Raw genomic sequence first — 19998 nt, 5'->3', positions numbered from 1 at the left:
CTTTAGAGTAAATATTTTATACTTATGCTCTAGCATTCTCATATGTTTGTTCACCAATATCACACACACCAAAAAGGAGATGACTAACCACATTGCAGCATGGTCATTTCCTAGAAGTTTTTTGTAGGCATTTTTTTTCAGCGGTATTCGTTTTTTAAAATTCTAAATGTTCATGGTAATCCGAGTTAGGAGCAGCTTTTAGTCATGCGCGGCTGATTAAAGGGGAACGTTGGAAGGGGCTGTGGGAATGGATCATGTCCAAGTGTCTACATCAGAAAATGGTCATTAGGATATCACAATGGCATGGCTGGCCCGAGAGAGAGGCTGGCGTTTGCGATACAGAGGCTGATAGTTTGGGAGATGAGGAGGTTGAAGTTCAAACTTGCTTCATGAGTGGAGGTGTCCGCCAATTTGGTGAAATTCAGATTTGTAGCCATTATTATTATTTTTTTTAATTTTTGTTTGGATTGGGCTCCTACCTGTTTACCGCCTTTTCAGATCACCGAGGTCCAAAGCGTGATCAAGGGTGATTGTCAAGACAATGTGGAAGGTGAGGGTTGAGGCGTGTACATGTTGGCGACCGGCTTCCAGAAAATGTTCAGTTTACTCAGTCTTTGGTGGTGATCAAGCAGTGCTCAAAATTGAGTCACAGGCGCATGGGCTAATGCCAGCAATCTGCAAGCTGGGAAGGGAAGGACACTATTTGTGGGATCAGACAGGTACACAATATAGGACTGTGTGTCTTAGTAGAGATAATGCATCTTATCCAAGCTCTGACATACTCTAATATGTGGGGCATAAACACACACATGCATGCGCACACACACATACGCATGCGCGTGCGCGCATACACACGTACAATCAGCAATAACCTTAAAAGGTGCTTTCACTGGGGCACTGAGTACCAGAGGGTTGGGTCTTGTATGCGGAACAGTTTCCCAGTGAGCTCCTTTTAATTGGCTGGTGGATTGGCTAGTAGGAGCTAGGAAGCTGACCACAAACATTTGGTTGGCGCATAATCAGGGATGTTGCTAAGTCAGGAAAAGATCTGGGGCTATGCTAATGTAGGGACTGTTGGGACTCGGGGCTAGCTAGCCTTTTGGTTGTATCCCCAAAGCTTCTATCCAGGGCTACAACCAAAAGACCCAGGGCTATATCCCCCTCAGGCCCCACCTAGCAACGCCTCTGCGCGTAATGGCAGATTACCATGGGGAGGTAATCGTGAATTCCACCATAGAGTGCTTTTTGTTTCGGGCAGAGAGTTCTGAAGCCCCTTCTTCTCTATCTGGGATTTACTGTACATACTTTTAAGGTTGGGGAGATGTGATCGTAGAATAGGCATAACTGTGAGCCCTATGCAGTTTGTCGATGGTTTTTTCATTAGTGATCTGTACAATGCTTTGCAGTGGTCCAAATGGGGCATTGCTGGCAGCAGGACCAATGTAATATGAGGTGGAATGGAGACTAGAGGGAGAAATCCACTCACAAGGCAAATATGCTTGACTCCATTTTTGGCGACCGAGTGAACTTGAGGGATGACAGGCGAAGATGTGCTTGAGAATAAGCCTACAGGAGTCCCGTGGAGACTGAGAATCTGAATGGGACGGGGGCAGTGGTATTAATATATGCCAATCATCCTTGTGTGAAAGAGTCCTTGGAGTTCATGGACACAGATATAAAAATACCTCAATAATGAGCAGACACGTTGGCATTTAAGATCCATGTTGCATGAGATCGAGGACATCTGCTTCGGGGTGGCAACCAGCTTTCTGATTGGATGGTAGACTATGGTGCAAGTGAACGAGGAGGCGGTGCAGCCTGCAATGTGTTTTAGTGTAATGTTGCCATACCATTGTACCACCTTAGCATACACATGTTCAGCTGGTCTAATAACAAATATACACCCTTGGATGTTTGTGTGATTTTAAACCTGGACTAGCATAGCATCAAAGCATGTGTATGTTGAGACAAGGAGTTGTTACTAAGAAGTGAAGCCTCCAAAGTTTGCTGCAACCCCTCCACCACAAGCCATGTTTTTGTTTTAAGGGGGACTCACGTAGTCCTTGGGTGGGAGGTTGCGGACTAGTGCTGTTGACGGTTCTGAGGGCAATGCTTCAGTGATTACAAGTATAGGAAGGTCTTTAATGTTAATGCCTTCATGAATATATTCCTGTATGATTGCTTTTCTAACTAGCTTTAAGGGGGGTTTCCCTAGGGTCCCGAGGCTGGTGGGGCAGAGTGGCTATGGAGACGAGGCAGTGTGAGACAAAACTGAGCTAGTGTTGTGAGCTGGTTGGAAATGTGGGTTCACTTTGCCTAACAAGAGAGCACACATGCCTTATGTCTAACCAAGCAGCCTCACCATCAGCCATCACATTGTCGATTTCTATTGATTTCTTCGGCCTTTCCGCCTGCAGTTGGGGCTAGCTGTGGCCCTTTCATATAGACTCAGTGAGAGGCACTGCACTCCTAACTGCTTTTGGAATTGGACCCAAACAGGCATTAATGTTTTTCTGTTTCTGCCTCTCTGACATGTTTCCTATTTGTACGTGTTGTAGAAAATCTTTCCTTGTTCTTTGATTATACAGTAGAGGGATCTTTGCAGGGCTTTTCGAGTGGAAGCAAGCCTTTCCATATGGGATGGCGGACTGGGATGCAGTGAGATTAGGTGGACAGTGACACAAGCCCCTAGCAGGTTGATGCAGCTTCAGCAGTGAGCCAAGTCTACTCACTGTGGGCTCCCATTCTCCAGGCAGAGCTGCTCCAACAAACTGCAGGTTCTGCAGTACCTCAAAGATCCACTACCATTTCTGAAGTTTGGGAGGCCTCCAGAAAATCATGTTGTCAGAATCAATGGCCATATTTAAATATGTGTGCCTCCATCTGATATCTGCAATGCCAAAATGATCAAGTTGGGCCTGTTTGTTCATGATAAGGCTTGTGATAACCGCAACCAGAGCAGTTCCATACAATTTCAGATTTTGCATAGTAAGTATGCTGATTTCGACTGGTGTTGTTGGTTGTCATTCATATAAATATATATATTGTGTGTGTGCACACACGCCCGCGCGCAGACCACAGAAGCAACAACTTATAAAATAGTACTGCCCTATGGGCAAAGACATTTTCCTGGTGAAAAAACTTGACATTTCAACTAATGTGCATATCCACAATCCATTACCCATCTGGAGGTGAAATTCCAGGGATGGCTACTGGGTGGCAATGTGCTGTGTGTCACTTGGCTTTTGGGGCAGCACTAATTTATCAACCCAAGACAGCTCTCAAGGACGCAGAGGACCACATACACGTTTTACTCTCATTAAGGATCAGTGGTGTGCTATATTTTGACACCCTTGTGGTTGGACTATTGGGGTGTGTTTAGCAAACATAATCAATGTTGTGGTGGATTAAAAAAAAAGCACAAACAAACTCTCCTATCTGAAATGCGAGTGTGGATTAGCCATTTCAGCCAAGCAACACCTGCCACACAACCACCGAGCAGCTATCCCTGGCCGTTCACCACCAGTACAGAGACAGCGAGTAATGAATTGTGGGTATGCAAATTAGACAAAAGCCATGCTTTCTGCTCCAGAAAATCATCTTTGTTTTATAGTGTATATCACCAGGCATGAAGTCACGTGCTAAAATATTCAGATGGTTGATGGACACTGCTATTCCTAAAATCATTCATAACAATCAAACAGGGTTTACAAAGAATAGAAAAAACAGCAACACAATGAGATTATTGATTGCAACAATTAATCTTCCCTTCACGCTGTCGTCACTATTGGTACTGAGAAGGCTTTTGACTCTGTGTGTGTGGCGGGGGTGGGTGGAGTGTAGGGGGTTACATGAGCTTTAACCTTGATAGGTTTAGTTTCAACCCGAAGTGTATGAATCTATACATGACCCGGAACAAAACTCCCTCTAGCCCTACCTCACAGATGTCTAGATTGGAAGTGAAGGTGGGAGGGCACAACAAAGGAGAGGAGTAAAATAGTTACTATGGTGAGCAATATTTACTAACACCAACGTCCCATCCAACTTCCAACATACTCTGGGAAGATTACAAAACAGACTAGCCTAGAGGGGAGGAGGACTTAACGTTATCCTACACAAACATGTTCTCGCCACCACCTGCCCAGATCTGGTGCTGACGCATGAACTGATGTCCTGCAGTAATGTCAACAACACGCAGAATGTGAGGGCTGGGTGGCCACCTCTGTGATGATCCCCCAGGGGACATGTATCTAGAAGTCCATGAAACCGCTTTGGCCTACTCCATATGCCCATAAAAGCCCTTTGGTGGTTGAGGGAGCCTGCTAGGGGGGAGCAGGGAAAGAAGCATGTCCAAACTATTGCACAAATGCATGTAGGCCCCAATAGTCAATGGGTAAGTACAACAAGAATGTATTACAATATTTTAGAAATCCAGTTTTGGCAAAAAAGAGAACACTGAGCCCAACTGACATTATCAGGGCTTCAGGTTTCAATCCCAGCATCCGTGACATACCATTCCTATCTGCTATTATAAACTGCATATTGTCATCAGAACGTCCCAAATGGCCATAATCTAACTGCTCAGGAACATCGCAGATGAACACTTGGATGAGAGATGTGGGACCTATTCCTGAGTTTAGAAGACTATCAGCCTGATTCATGGAATTATTTGCGCGTAAAACGCAGATGTGCGCGCCATTCTGCCTGAAAAGCCCTGTTTGAGGTATGGGGATTTTCGGGCAGAATGGCGCGCAAATCTGCGTTTTACGCGCAAATAATTCCATGAGTCAGGGGCCAAGACAAACATTTGCGTTAGACAGGGGAACTGATGACAGGCTCTCAAGACTTAAGTACCAGAACCTTGCTTGGCATTGGGCGGGAGTAGAATAATTGAAACATGAGATCTCCCAATCACCCTCTGGATGAGTGAGAATCAAAGACAGACATAAAGAAATCATTCATTCCACTGTATGGAAAGGCAGTCCCCCCAAGGGATGCACACAGAGGGCATTTAATGTTCTTGTGAGCGGCAAAAAGGTCCACTGCCGGGTGGCACAACTCTTAGAAGAGATTGTGCGGTATTCTAGGATGTAGCTCCCATTCATGGTTCTCAGAGTTTCTCCGGCAGGCAGAGTATGCTTCATGGTTGTCCTCTCCCAGAAGATACAGGTCCTGAAGTATAATGTTGTGAAACAAGACCCATTCCAACAGGCCCACCTCCTGCTTGTTGATTTAAAACATTGCAGCTGAGTTGGCAGTCAAGATCTGGACCACTAGTCTTCAATCTTTGGACAGGAACGCCTTGAAGGCAGTGAAGATCACCAGTAAGTTGAGAACATTAACATGCATCTTCCTTCGGACCCCACTAAAGGAGGGGGTCAACTGTCAAAATTGTCACAGATGACACTAGGTAAAAAAGGATCCCCAAAAGGAAGTGTTTTGGGGTTGCTGAACCAGAGAAGGGGTATTCTTGGATGGGACTGAGTGGTGTGGTTCTGGCAGTCAGATGAAGTGGCACAGGACTCACTCAGAGCCTGGTGAATGGTACAGAGAGGACACAAGAGGTCATCAGAACCAGCAGCCTCTAGTTGTTCGGTCATTTTTCAAGAAAAGGTCGCAAGAAGGATGTCATGAATCCTAACCCTCATGGGGAAGACTTGGGGCACTTCCATATTCCACTGAAAATCAATGAAATTCATCATCCTTGCAGAAGCCATCATGATAGACTCCTTGGGATTCATAGAAATCAGCCATCATGATAGACTCCTTGGGATTCATAGAATCATCTAGTTTAAAATAATCCCTAGCTATCTTCTCAGAGCGCTGGGTGCCTTCCCTGGAATGGCAGCCCATTCCAGCCATCCATTCAGGTAGAGGTAAATGTGCGCCCCTAGATCATGTGAGGTGCTGCCACCACTACCATAGGTTTAGTAAACACCCATGTGCTAAAATTGCATGTCTCCAAGAGCTAAGTAAAGGAACTGGTGGTGAGGATTTCAGATTGCAACAGGGAGATCCGCTGCAGAGAGCCATCACCCCATTTGAGAGCAGAATGGATATGTGTCGGCATGATCATCTTAAAACTTTCTACGGGAAGCGAGAGGAGGAAGTGGGAAGGATACAGGATGGTGCGCAGTCCTGACGGTTTGGGTTTCGGTGCAGTGAATAATCTGGGAAAGAAACTCAGACTGCATTGGACAAGAGGGACTTTTTCCACTGTCGTGCATTTCAGCAACTTCCAAATCTCCTGCACCAGAGGCAGGGTTCTGACTGGTGGATGGGAGGCCAGTAAGAAAGGAAGGATGGGATTGGGAAGAGGAAACCCCACCTCAACACCAATTGACACCTGGGGACTGTGGAAGTATCCCTCCAATACTTCAAATGGAGTGAGATCCTTCCCGTCACTGGACTGGCATGGGGCACACCAGTCCTCCTTGCTTGGGCCGGTGAAAGAGGAGAAGTAGAAGCCTTGAAATAATACACAAGGGCTGAAACACTGCTGCTTCTTTCTCTGAAATTAGGGGGATCTGTTTAGGCATCTCTAACTGCACAGCTGACATCAGTGAAACACCTCAAATGATCTGGACCTGACCTTCTTCTGGAAGGACAGAATGTGCTTTTGCAGTTGTTGCACAAGAGCCACAAATGAGTTTCCCATTCCCACACTGTCTAAATCACTGGCATCAAAAGGTAAGTCTAGTATTCATTACTAGATGTCAGCATTACATTTTGCCACCCTCATTTAGACCTGGTACCTTGTCTCCTCTCAATTTCCATCCCCGGTGCCACAGAGTCAATGTGATCAAATGAAAATATCAGGAAATCCTGAGCCACCTGCCGTGCTTTTGAGAGACTAGTCATGACAAAGGCCCTCATTATGAGGCTGCCTGTAGGCAACCTCGGCTTACCATTTCCACCACCCGATATCCCAGTAATATTAGGATATTGCGTGCAGTTTGGGAACGGTAAGATCCCATTCGGGAACACGGAAACACTGGCCCCGTTAGTAACGGTTCTGGTGCTTCCGTGAAAAATCTGCCAGTAGGGGCTTGAACTACCGGCAGGTCAGGCCTGCTGGTAGTTCACTGCCCCTATCGGCAGACTTGTTGTTACCAGCACCTTATTTCCAGACCAGCAAACGTATAATGAGGCCCATAGTCTCTCTTATCCTGGGTGAAAGAACTTCTCAAACTCTGCTAACTCTTTTCAGAGGCGCTGGTTTGCTGTAGTTGAAAGAGCACACATATTGGTCAGACACAAGTCTAGTGGCGAGTTTCGGTACACCAACTTGCCTATGCTTTCAGATGTTTGATGATTTTGAGTAAATGTGGCAGCTGCCACCAAAGATATGGGCTGAGGATGCACAATTAACAGATGGCAATGGACTGTACCTGACATCCACCCTCCTACTGACCACCAGGGTAGAGAGGCATTTGGTCTCTAAACCTCTACAGTACATACTAGTAAATGGGGATGCCATTTGCTTGTGATACACAATGTTAACATTTTCTAGGGACTATATCTAGGGACTAGCCAATCCAATCCTTAACAAATTGCAAGTCATTCAGAATAATGCCATCAGAGTGGCTTTAAACATACCTAGAAACTAGCACATTTCCAACCATAGGCGTAACCTAAAATGGCTTCCTGTTAAGCATAGAATCTCCCTGAAAACACTTGCCCTGACTCACAAGTGCCTGTCCAACCAGGCCCCTATTTACTTAGCCAACTGGCTCTCACCTCACACCTCCACTCAGCCCATGAGAGCTGCCCAAGCCCATAGTCTTTCTCTACCCAGATTCAAGCTTCAAAAAGCTGGTGGCGTGAGCTTCCCGGTATTGGCTTCTAAACTGTGAAACACCCTTCCCAATTCTATCAGAGCTGAGCCTTCTTTCCAATCCTTTAAGAGTAAAACCAAACTGTGGCTCTCAACACAAAACATTGGCGCTACATTACGGTTACTGCCCCCCTGACCCTCACTTTCCATTCTTCTGCATAGTTCTAATTGTATATAATGCTGTTATTCTTTATTGTACATATCTCTTGTATTTAGATAATTTATCTGCTTATGAACTGCCTATGTTAACACGCCGGGACTTCCAGCGTTTCCCTTTGTATATCTTTCACACTGTACTCGCTTTTTGCATACAATGTTGTACCTATACATGTCATATTGTAGCTCCACACGCATGCTGTCAGTAAATTGGAAGAGACACCTATTTTTTTCCTGTATGTAATTTACAACTCTGTTCTTAAGATATGCGCCGAGATGCCTTTGGGCCCGAAGCGCTAAACAAATAAACAAAATACAAATGCCACTGAGAGAAACCCTGGTTTACCCTGTGGGGATACTGGCCCAGAATGTCCAGAAACTCCAGGAAACCACTAATCCTTTCATGAAACGTCTGAGCTGAAGACGTAAGACCTTCCTCCACAACGTCATCATCATCATCCGCCCCTCACCTCCATTGGTGCCCTCTACATCATCCGGGTCAGCTGCTACTGGGACATGGGGGGGTGGCACATGGAGAGGAAATAGAAATGTTGGTGAAAGGGCCACTGGAGGCAGAGGCACAGCTGGCACTGTCTGAGATGACGTACCAAGGGTTACTTGAAGACCCACAGAGAAGAGAACGTTCGAGTCTGGAGCAGTTGGCAAACAAACCACTGTTGGAGGAATAGCTGACGCTACAGGACAGACCACAGAAAGGGTTCCAAATCCCATGGCACGTCGGAGAAAGAGGAGCGGACTGTGGAACCATTTCCCTTATAATGTCCCCAAAATTCCCCTTCAAAGAGCGTGATGGCATTATTGCCTGGAACCTGGCGAAGAAATGATCCTCCAGTAGAGGCAATGATGCTGAGTGGTGGGGGTTGGATGGGGGGGGGCTGAGCTTATGAAGCGGAACAGGCCGGTGTCCAGGAAGGACCGTATGAACTAGACGGCCATGGACCTGACTATATGAGCGGAGATGATGGCTGGCAGGTCTCGTCCCTTCGTCCACCCAAGGTCGATACAACCAGATCCATTGTGTTGGGTAACCGTTATTCAGCATCAAGAGACTTCCGTGTCAGTTATGCACCTGGCACGTGATATGACAGAGCTGGGTGTCCAATGGTAAAGTCATTTTCTAGGTATTCGCCGAGATCATTGACACCACGATTGTGTACTGCCTGGTGGTGACGATCAAATGCTCAATGACATCCCACTTTAATGAAGACTATTACGAAGCAGAGGGCTAAGAGATGTCTTTTGAATTTATTTTAAAATGTAGATGGTCCTCAAGTGGCAGGCCAGTCCATGTTCTACCAGTTTGCACTGAAAGAGCAGGCCCTAACAATCTTTCAGCATCGCAAGGCATGGATTCTCAGCAATTCATGACGGTTCCAAATAGGCTACCGACTGCTTAGGTAGCTATCAAAATGACTCTCTCAGTAGCACTCGGCCCAGGTTGTGGTAAGCGCCGTGGCCTGTATAGTGCCCTTTAAACTGTCCCTTCTGGCAGCCCGTGCAGAGAGAACCGGTTCCGGTGTTACCTGAGCCCATCAGGAAACTCGAACACATATGGACACTTTCATGCAAATAAAGAACAATACGGTTGACACTTAAGAGATGCTCACACATCATAACCAGAAGGAATTCGATGATGAACATTTCCACCAAGGAGTCTGGCTTACCCAGGCCTATGCAGCAGATGCAGCAGTGAGAAGGGCACAGACATAAGTAGTTGAAAGAAGCTCGTGGAATGCAAGTGAGATGGGAAAGAAACTAGAAGGAACACAAGAATTGTAATAAGCAGGGGCCATAAATGCACAGAAGCAAGTACCGGGAGAATACCGACTACACAAAAACTGCTTCAAATTTGAATCTGAAACAGACACAAACCTTCATGAGTTTAATCAAAATTGATCAAAAATGATACCCTGTTTTAGTTGTGACTTATTAGATGGTGCTGGAACAGCTGTCCAAAGACTGAAACTATTGCCATGGAAAGGGAAGGTTGGAGACAGATGAGAAAGGGAGAAGCATGCAGCCTGCGGGTGCGGTGTGGTTATTAAGCCACCCATTGGATGCTCATTGTGATTGTAATCCTTATCTCCATTCCCATTCCCTACCTGCCCCTCCCGCCCAAAGTGCATTCCCTTAAGACCTCCTTGGGCCTAGCTCTGTCCTTTCTGAGCAGCCTTCTGAAAGGTAAAGGCATAATTGCAGATATACATCAGCTGCACAAGCTCCCAAAGTAATACAACTGTCTTAACCAAGTGTGCATTCAGACACTTGATTAATAGCAGGATGTGTGTCCTTGCATCTGTTCCTTGCAACAGATTTCTGTCAAAAACAAGCATTGTCAAAGCCAACAATTTTGGTAGTTGCAAAGGCATTAGACACGCATTTGCCAAACACAATCATAATATGCCCAGGTACTAGAACCATTTTCCCACTGTTGCCAGGTATGGCCAGGTACTAACAGCATGGCAATGCTTGACAAATGTGGGTCCCATCCTACAAAAAGCCCAAACTGTTGCTTTGCCAATCCTTGTTTATTAGGGCTGACAATACAAACCTTTCACTGCTCCTATTGCTACGAACCTACTTGAAAGGAAGGAGCTGTGACCTTGGGAGGAACAACTTCAGTGAAGTGAAGTGGTCTAATTATGAGGGTAAAACTGCATATGAAAACAACAAGTGCATAGCTACTTGAGGAAATTAAGCCCTTCCATGTCAATGGAACCAGGCAGGAGCATCATTATTATTATTATTATTATTATTATTATTATTATTTATAACTTTTGACGCGTAACATGCCCATAGGCCTCGGTGCGCACATAAAAACAAACCAGAAGAGGAACATAGGGGTCCAGAAGCAAGGAGCCAAGTACAGACGGGCGTGCTTCGAGGAAGAGTAAGCGCCCGCGCGATCAGAAGCCCACAAACAAAAGATTATTAGACTTCTCTGGCAACAACCCGAGAAGAATGATGCTTCTAATGGATTTGGTGGAGTTTTTTTGGTCAAATTCAAATTCATCTATTTCTTTTTCTTTCATTCAATTCAGCCACACATATTTGCAGGGGGAGACCCCTCCCCCACAGCCCCTCCCCGACTATTCCCCATATGTATTATGATTATCCACCCACACACATATATTTGCCTTCAAATCCGGCCCCAAAAATGTGACGAATTCGAATTTGACTAATTCTACTGTGACCAAACCTTCCATTCCCAAGAAGTCGCACTCTGCTGGATACTGCAAGGCTCGAGGGAGAAGACGGACTGATGACTACAGCAAAGGCAGCCTGGAATGCATGCGCTGAAAAGTGTTTATTTAATGTGCTGAAGTAGAGAAATGGTGCATTATGCCCAGACTGCCAACTGGGGCATTCCCCCACCGCCCCCCGAGTCTTGAAGCCCAAAAAAATGCAGGGGTTGAAAGACTCTGGCATCGTCGCCGCATATCTAATTTTGGCAGCCAGCATGGGGGATTTCAAATGTATAGACGAGAAATGGTAGCACCCATATAAGATCCGGAGATTATTTTGTGGCAGGCGATCTAGCAATTTGTTAGCGTGGCCAGACGTTTCCAGTATAACAGGATAGACTAAAAGGAAGAGAAGAAAGAATGAGTTTTGGGAAAATCAGCAGGATAAAGGTGTTTGATATGATTGAGCTGTATGTTTCAAAAGCAGTGAGAGAGGTCGGAGCAGTTTGTGAGGCTTGATCCAAGGCAACGGGGCAGGCGGAAAAGCAAAGCGCGCCCCCACCACTTCCCTACCACCAAGAAGTTCTTACCATTCAATGCTTAGAGACCTCTGGCGGAAGGCGGGTGGACTGGCGGGCACATTCTCAGCTTGGCTTTTCTTCTCGTGCTTCTCTTTCACGGATAAGCGTTGGGCCAACTTAGAGAAGCCACTTTGGGACCTGAGGAGGGCGGGAAAGGAGAGGCATTAGCCGGCGTAGGTTCAGGGCTTGGATCGGCAGACACACAGCATGTTTAATCTGTCCTCACTCTCCCAACGAAAGTCAGGCCAATGGCACTACACGAGAGTCTCCTAAATGCAAAGAACTAATGCCTCATGTACATGCAGGGTGATTCAACCACAACTGACACTTTGCTGACAATTAACCAAAAACAAAAGGAACAGAAAAGTAAAAAAAAAAAGAACGCACAGGAAATTGCAACCAGGCAAGGATGGATGGCTGCATCTGCACACGTGTGCATGTGGACTAGCCTGAGCAAATGGGATTAGCAGTTCAATTACGTAGGACCTGATTTCTACCCACTATTTTGATCACCCCACACTCCACAATACTGCTTGCATTTACGATGATGACCAGTTGACATTGAATATGTAAAATACAGTGACTGGTATAATTCAATGCCTCCATTGTTAAAGTGTTGTCTTAATAAGTCGGGATGCTGTGCCCTTATATGGTTTAATTCACTTTTCCGCCTGCTCTTCTCCTGCCCTCCCCCCTTCCCCGTCCCTCTGCACTTTTTCAACTATTGTGTTTGTTTCGCCTCTGTCCGGTGAAACATCTTGCATACAGGCGTTGCATTATGAAACACAAAATCAATGGCATTAAAAAATAAAGAAATAAAGAAATAAACATATAGCGAATAAATAAATAAATACATAAATACATAAATATATTATGAAAAGAACTACTATCTATTGCACCAAGACCACGGGATAATCTAAGCATGGAGGAGAATTAAAAATCCATGACTTGCTTTCTGCATCCTCATACGATACTGCAAGTCTCTGTCCCAGTTGTATATTTTACTCGGTGATCAAGTTCACTAGCCGTAGTTGAACTGGGGAATGTGGGTGGGTTTCGGCAGTGCAAGAAGGACCAAAAGGCTGATTCATGGAATATTTGCCCGGTTTAAAGTGAATTTGCACTGCTGAAAAGTGACTCTGCGCTGCCGACAAAAACCCTGATTCATGGAACCGTGCAAAGTGTATTTTTGCCGTGCAAAGACCGGGCAATGTCATTTTGCACTGCAAAAATTACTATGCACTGACTGTGACCGGACTTTGCACTGCAAAAATACACTTTGCACGGTTCCATGAATCAGGGTTTTTGTCGGCAGCGCAGAGTCACTTTTCAGCAGTGCAAATTCACTTTGAACCGGGCAAATATTCCATGAATCAGGTCCTAAGGGGTAAGAGGAGACACCCCACATACCTTCAGAGTAGAAGTTAAGGGAGTGTGTGGCTACTACACACACATAAAGGCCTAAAACGAAGGTGAAAGCCTGTATCCGTTCTAAATGAAACTGAGTCATATAACCTGAAGAGGCAAACAAATTACCACGAGAGTCCAGACGAGAGCACATACCTCGTTTTAGCGCATAGTGCTTAGGACAAAGTGAATTGATGTAGAGAGAAATTTAGCACGGGGACAGAGGGATCCCCCCCCCCTTATAGCGGCAGCTGAAAAAATAACCAACAACCAATAGATGTCATTCACTAAACTGGACGAAGACAGGGTTCTCCTGCTGGGTTTAGCCCAAATGGAGCTGTAAAGCCGCTCACCAAAAAGATGGAAAAGAGCGCAAAACTGCTTGTAAATGCCGTACCAAATTGCAGTTTACTCCGTTCTCAGGAGCGGGCTGATAAAGCAAGATGGAATGGCTGACAGTGTCAAAAGCCACTTACAAATCTACTAAAATTAGGATGAGACACTGCGGATGCCTCTGGAAAAGTGAAAGCCATCAAGGGTGGTAACAAGGATGGGGTGCAAACCCCCAAGGGGCAGAATCCCACCTGAATAAGGTCCAAAGCATTAGTCTCTTCTATGAAGTCTCAGAAATGGAGTGACTGAGTACTCCAAGTTTTGGGCTTCGTCTGGACGGGAAGAAGAGTAGTAAGCTGATGTAAGTTGATTTAAGTGCATGTGACATCAATGGAAAAGTAGCAGAGGCATGTTCAGAAGAGGTTAGAGTTAAATCGTTGATCGCATTCTGTCCTTTGGGTCTTAAAGCTGAGTTACCACTTCCATGACAGAAAGGGACCAACCACATTCAAATGAGTATTGACTCAGTCTCCAAAAGAACCCGTTTGGACTGTAACACAGGCGACCCATGACCGGATCTTGTTCTGCTTGTGATTAGAAGACTCAAGAAATAGATCCACTTGTGATCGCATGAAAAACAAATAGCCTAGACGTTTTCTTCAGACTAATCCTTTAGTTGGCCGAGACAGAAGTCATTTGCATTCTGTAATGACACAGACGGGTTAAGGAGCCATGGAAAGAAATGCTACACAGCCAAGCTCAAAATTGGCCTCCCTTCATCACGGAGCATAAACTTAAAACCTCACATGAACATGTTCATCTCCATTTTCCATGTTCCGCCCCCTACTCTGCCCTCTTCGCAGGCCTCGCCCACGGTCTGCATGGTGTCTCGCGCAAGGAGCTCGACAGCTCGCAGAACTCCACGTAAGTCCTGGAAAAGTACCACCCATTCGATTCCATGAATCGACAAACGCACATTTTCGCGCAGTTTGGTGCGCAAGAACCTTATTTTCCGTGCTAATAATTCAATGACTCAGGGCCTAAGAGACGGAATCAGGGCATGCATGGACTGCCTCCTCAGAAGATGGATAATGCCCACGATCACATTTTCTCACTCTCGGTTCCATTTCATTTGAGCAGTGGTCTTCCTATTCCTGACTCCAGCTGGTCAATATCTTGCCACGCAGTGCAAACCCGTCATGAGAACCCTATGATATGACAGCCTTGTGGCGCCCACCGGTCTGCCACAGCAGTCCAAAACAGGCCGGCAGCAGCATCACTGTTCCAGGAGCAAGCTCTTCCACACAGCTATGTTAATGCACCGCATGACTGACCCGTAACAGGCCCCGGCATTCCACTGGTGTTTGTGGCAGCATGGCATCCTAGTCGAGCATCACCACAGATTTGAGAAGATGTTCAACCTCCTGTTACTCAGCATGGTGCTTGGGAGGGGCTGGTTGTAGGTTGGTGCACTGCTGAGGTTACCACATAAATGAGACGAGTCCCCCCTCTGGAAAGGGTGTTCCACTCGTGCCGTTCATACCTAAATATCATATGCGTCCTTGTCACCTGGTACTGTGTTACTCCATAAACTCTGTGCAGGGAGCAGCCCCCCAGCACTGAGAGGACTTCCAGAATTTTGTTTTGTTGTACCCTACTGCTGCAAGATGTGTTCCATAGTTTCCCGTGTCCTAAATAATGCCATGTTTCATGAAAGTGCTGTGTTTAGACCCGCCTCCTTCTCCACGTAGCTCCCCCTGGCGGGCTGGCAAGATGCCTGCTTCTAGCGAGCAACCTCTGATTAAGGCCTTGTCGCTCGCCTGCTTCCTGGACGGCAGAGATCGAGTGGCTATGCCCCCATAATGTGTGGGAATGTGGCACGGGGCTGCATTGTATCGCAGCTATTTATAGTGCCTTGCACACACTGTACCGCAGTGGGGATGAATCACGCGAGAGCGGGAGCTACTGGGAAGACAAACGGAACAGAGTTCATGCGTAAGACGCATATGGGCGGCAGATTCTCGAGCCGGCAGCGCGGTGGCTACAGTAGCAAATCCCCCAGGTCGGACATCTTAGGGATGTGTTAAAACCACGAGAGCATCACGCAACAGGTAAAGGGACGATTTCTAGAAGATGGCTCGGCTTGTACAACAAATGCCTTCAGAAACCTGCATTCATGTCCTGTGGTAGAACTGTATCAGATGGCAACTAGATTGAGTTACAGGGGCGACCTGTAGGCATCGGCACTGGTGAAAGAAAGGGGTGTTGCTAAGTTCAGCCAAGTTGCATACATCAGTCTATCACCACAGTAAGGTAGGAATGTTTGGGAGGTTATAGGTATGCAGAATTCATGGAAAGGTGTTCAACGTGCCCGAGGGACGTTTGTGGTGGTGGCTTTTACAGGGCATGTGCCTAAGGCCGTCCTTTTCCAGATGATGTTGATCAGAAAAAAGGGAGGCATATGTGATTGGCGCCATTTTATCCGATCTGACTCATTCTGCTAAATTTGTATGGCTGAGTAGGGGAGCGGGGTGGAAATAAAACGCCCTCCTCTATTTCTGGCTTGCCTTGCAAATGCGTGGGCATTAACGCAGGCATGGATTTGCGTTATGGCGTTAATGCAATGAATTCCTATGTAATCCACCTGAAATTACCACCTCGTGAAAGAGAATTCCAAAGGAATCCATTGTAAAATCTGTGTACTTTGCATACAGGATTTACACCTTTCCACTAACCTGGTGTACAAGTGTATTGAAAAGTCAATTTCACCTATGTCACCTATGTAAACTTAAACAGAAAGTCAATTTTTGCACAAAAGTGCAGCAAACAAAGCCTGTGCCCACTGGAGCAATTGACATGCGAAGAACACTATGGGGTTCATATTTCGAATTCCCCATACTTTGGCGGCTGGGACCTGTTACTTTTGTACGTCAGCATAGACAGATCCCTGCCACCAAAGTTTGCTCATTTGCTTGGCGATGTGCAATAGGGAAGGACAAGAAGGTGGCGTACATGCCTGTACGTCATCCTTTTGCACTCTACCAAATTGAGTAAACTTGCTTTCCATGTAGGCAAGTCCGGCAGCATTTATAATCGATTCCAATGGAGTCTGCCTGCTTTTTGCTGGTGAAAAAGGAAAACGGACTTCGTAGGAATCGCCAGCATCTGCGCCAGCATGAGAATCCATGTTGGTCCAAACGCTGGGGTCATTTGCATCTCGCAGAGGAAAGGAGGGGCGGAAACCTAAGTTACGTTCCACCTCTCATCTCTGCCATACAACGACTTGAAAATGAGGCATGGCGTAGGAAACACACATAAAAGGCTTAAGCAAGAGTTTTACACATCTTTCTTAGGTTATTAGTTTCATAAAGGATGAAGTGTGGTGGAAAAACAGAGCACATTAGAATAGGAGACACTTGGAAATGTGTTTCAATAACGAATTTGTATGACAAAAGAAATTGCAAGTTCCTATGGGACTGACATAGTTCCCTTTTATCCAATCAGCTTTTGTAAAATAGGCGTCTGCGTGTACACTTTTTATTTGTTTGCTTTGTGATTGGTCGATTCTTTTTTCTGTTCCTCCCGGTTGACGAGAACACCACAAGATACGGCATTTGATTCCTCTTGTTTTTTTTTTTTTTTTTACTGTTTGCAATGGAGAAAAAATTAATGAATGAATATGAACTGGAAAGGAGACCTTCCAGTTTCCCCTTCTCAAAATGGCAGACATGGGACGGAGCCAGCTGTTATATGGCCACTCTGACAAGAATAATTGCAAGAAAATAGTCATTGACTGCAGACTGAGGTTGGATCTCTGCAGTGGCAGTGACTCGGGCATTCACCTGACCTGGGCGATGCTTCTTCTCTTATAGAGGTGCCGAATACTGGAGACTTCTCTCGTCTCATGTAAGAAAGCCCTGAGTGGGCCTTTTCAGCGTCTGCCTGGTCTTAAATGTGGCCAGTGTTTTTATTGTCACCTTATTTTACTTTCTTGTTTACAAAGTTGTTTATTTTTAAGTTGATGTTTTTATCCTATTTTTAGCTTTTGATGGTTTTGTTTTTATCTGGTTTCAACCCTCATGTGTGTCTGGGTGTTTTAGTCTGTTGCTGTCTGTATCTGCGCCTGTTTGCCTCTGGGCATAAGGCGCAATATATATGTATAGATAAATCGTTACTTACATTTGCTCTGCTTTTGCTGGTTGACCCACGCCTATCCTACTTTCTTTACCAAATGTCTCTTTATGTGTTCGTTGGTAATCATGGCTTGACATTAACAGATAGCATGAAACCTGTTGAAAATGCCTTCCCTCAGACTCAGAGCTTTCCACCAAAAATCGCATGAGTATCAATCAGCCGATTAATGTATGCTGATGACATCGTGCTGGTGGATCAAACCCCAATAGGTTTGCAAAGACAACTGGACGCACTCCACTCTCACATGGATGTGAAGGACTTGAAAAGAAATTCAACAAAAACATGGATCATGACATTTGGAGCACCTCAGGGAAACCGTATAAAGAAGAAATGGACTTTGCTACTAAACAGTGAAAACATCTTGGCGGTCTATTCGTTTACCTATTTGGGAGTTTGGGTAGCCACCAGTAAATGTGATGCACCGAGAACAGAAATAATGAGGAAAAAGGCTAAAAATCTTGCGGCCCAAGGAAGCTTATTGCTGAAGAGATCTTGTGGATTTTCATTAGTTCCAATACTTACGTTCTATTGGATGAAGGTGGTGCCTATCTTAACCTATGGTGCTGAGACATCATTTTAATTCCCAGCGAAAACCTGGTCTATTTTGGAAGGCATCTTTTGGAAGATGGTACTTCGACTGCCAAAGAGCCCACCAACACAGGTAATCTGAACGGAATTAGCATTAACATCTCTAAATGCTATAGCAACTTGGAAATCTCTGTCACTATACCGCAAATGCATTGAAGATAATCTAAGGGGAGGCTTTTCAGTCTTGAATAAGGCATTGGGGAACAACAGTGAACGAATCTTAACTTAATGGAGTCAGATCTGCTAGGCAATTGTTAAGAACTTGGGCTAATCTGATGCTTCGTTGGTGAGAGATCCAAGCAGGATTAAGGGAAAGTTGTATATAAAAGGCTGGATCAAGACTCAGGACGAAAGATCGGGGTACAAGCAATACAGGGACCATTTGCAAGAACCACGGAAACTAAATGTGCTGCCTCAGTATTTGCAAGTATTCCTGAACTGGTTCTTTAGAGCCCAATTCATGCGCTTCCAATTCAACATACTTCCGACCAGAGAAGTACTTCAAATGAGGCAAGGACAAAGAGATGGACGTCTCATGTAGACTATGCCGAATTAAAGACACCAAGGAATCATTAAAACATGTAATCCTCATTTGCCCTGTGTTAAGAAATGAGAGAAGCATTGTATTGGTAGAGGCGACTAAAATGTATGTAGACAGGTCTGTGGATGATTGGTGGAAGGGGGAAGAACGCATATCTCCCTTGCTTTTATTACATTTCTGTTGACTTCAGAGAAATAGACAATTGTGATTAGATACAAGTGATAACATTTTAAAGGTATCGACATCGAAAGAGTCGCAGAAGTTGGATGATTGATGAAACATAATCTTTTCTTTTATATTGGTTTGGAGACATGGGGGGGCTAATGGTTTTCTATGTTGTAAACTATTTTAAGCCGAATAAATAAAAATAGAAAAGTAAAAATTAAACCTGTAATTAATTCCCCCTTCTCCTACCATACCTCCTACCATCCCTCTTCCACTCCCTACTGAAACTGCTCCTGTTCTTTCTGTCAAACTGTAAGCTCTTTAATTAAGTATTGATATCTTTGAAGCTTTTCTCCTATCCAATAGTTTTCCAACGCTGTAAGCAAGAGTCTCATACCTGCTGAGTTTCTGAGTTCCTTGTCCCGTACAACGCATTTCTTATAATTATAATTATAATTGTTCTTTTATAACGTGCTTAATACTGGAGACCAGTTTCTAAGCGCGAGACCGAGACTCGAACCTGACGGCATTCGGGTTATAGGCTCAATCCGCTCCTTGAGTATGTCACCCTTCATTTCTACCAGCGTTGCTAATCCCTTTGGCTCCCTGCTTCTGATCTCAGCTTGCCACTGGGTTGGTCCTGAGGCAATGTTAGAAGTATACCAGAAAAAAGTAGTGGAACTGTGACCCCGGTGGGGGCCATAGTAGGCAGGAAGGGAGCACCATGCAACACATTTTTCAAGGGTTGCATCCGTGCAGACAGGCAGCCAATGGAGTTGAAACAGATTTCAGTTTAGCTGTAACTGCTATTGGGTAGTGATGTGGAGAAGTGAGCTTTAACTTCACAAAGAGCAGTTCTGGAATGGTGAAAATGATTGTAAAAAGTAGTGAAACTGTTAACAGTAAAAAATAAAAGTAGTGGAACGCCGATCCCGAACGTTCCCGCTCATTTCGACCACTGTCCCGAGGACAAGAAAGCTAACTGCTGTG

At 45.2% G+C, this 19998-nt stretch overlaps 1 protein-coding gene across 8 annotated transcripts in view; it reads right to left on the bottom strand.

Annotated features, from left to right (window-relative positions):
• LOC138569187 (ankyrin repeat and fibronectin type-III domain-containing protein 1-like) overlaps positions 1–19998 on the bottom strand; it is a 2784778-nt gene that overhangs the window by 524614 nt on the left and 2240166 nt on the right. For 7 of the 8 annotated variants that reach the window (XR_011303172.1, XM_069646931.1, XM_069646929.1 and 4 more), the window contains one exon: positions 11790–11918. The exons of the other annotated variant lie outside the window; for it this stretch is intronic. Coding sequence is in view for 5 of the 7 variants with exons in the window: in XM_069646931.1 (XP_069503032.1) it covers positions 11790–11918 (129 nt within the window). In the remaining 2 variants the exon portion in view is untranslated. The remainder of the gene's footprint in view (positions 1–11789; positions 11919–19998) is intronic. 8 annotated transcript variants of the gene reach the window in all.

The sequence above is a fragment of the Ambystoma mexicanum genome, chromosome 2q (assembly GCF_040938575.1).
Source record: "Ambystoma mexicanum isolate Mex_15411 chromosome 2q, UKY_AmexF1_1, whole genome shotgun sequence".
Lineage (NCBI taxonomy): Eukaryota > Metazoa > Chordata > Amphibia > Caudata > Ambystomatidae > Ambystoma > Ambystoma mexicanum.
This window is presented reverse-complemented; position numbering and strand designations above follow the sequence as displayed.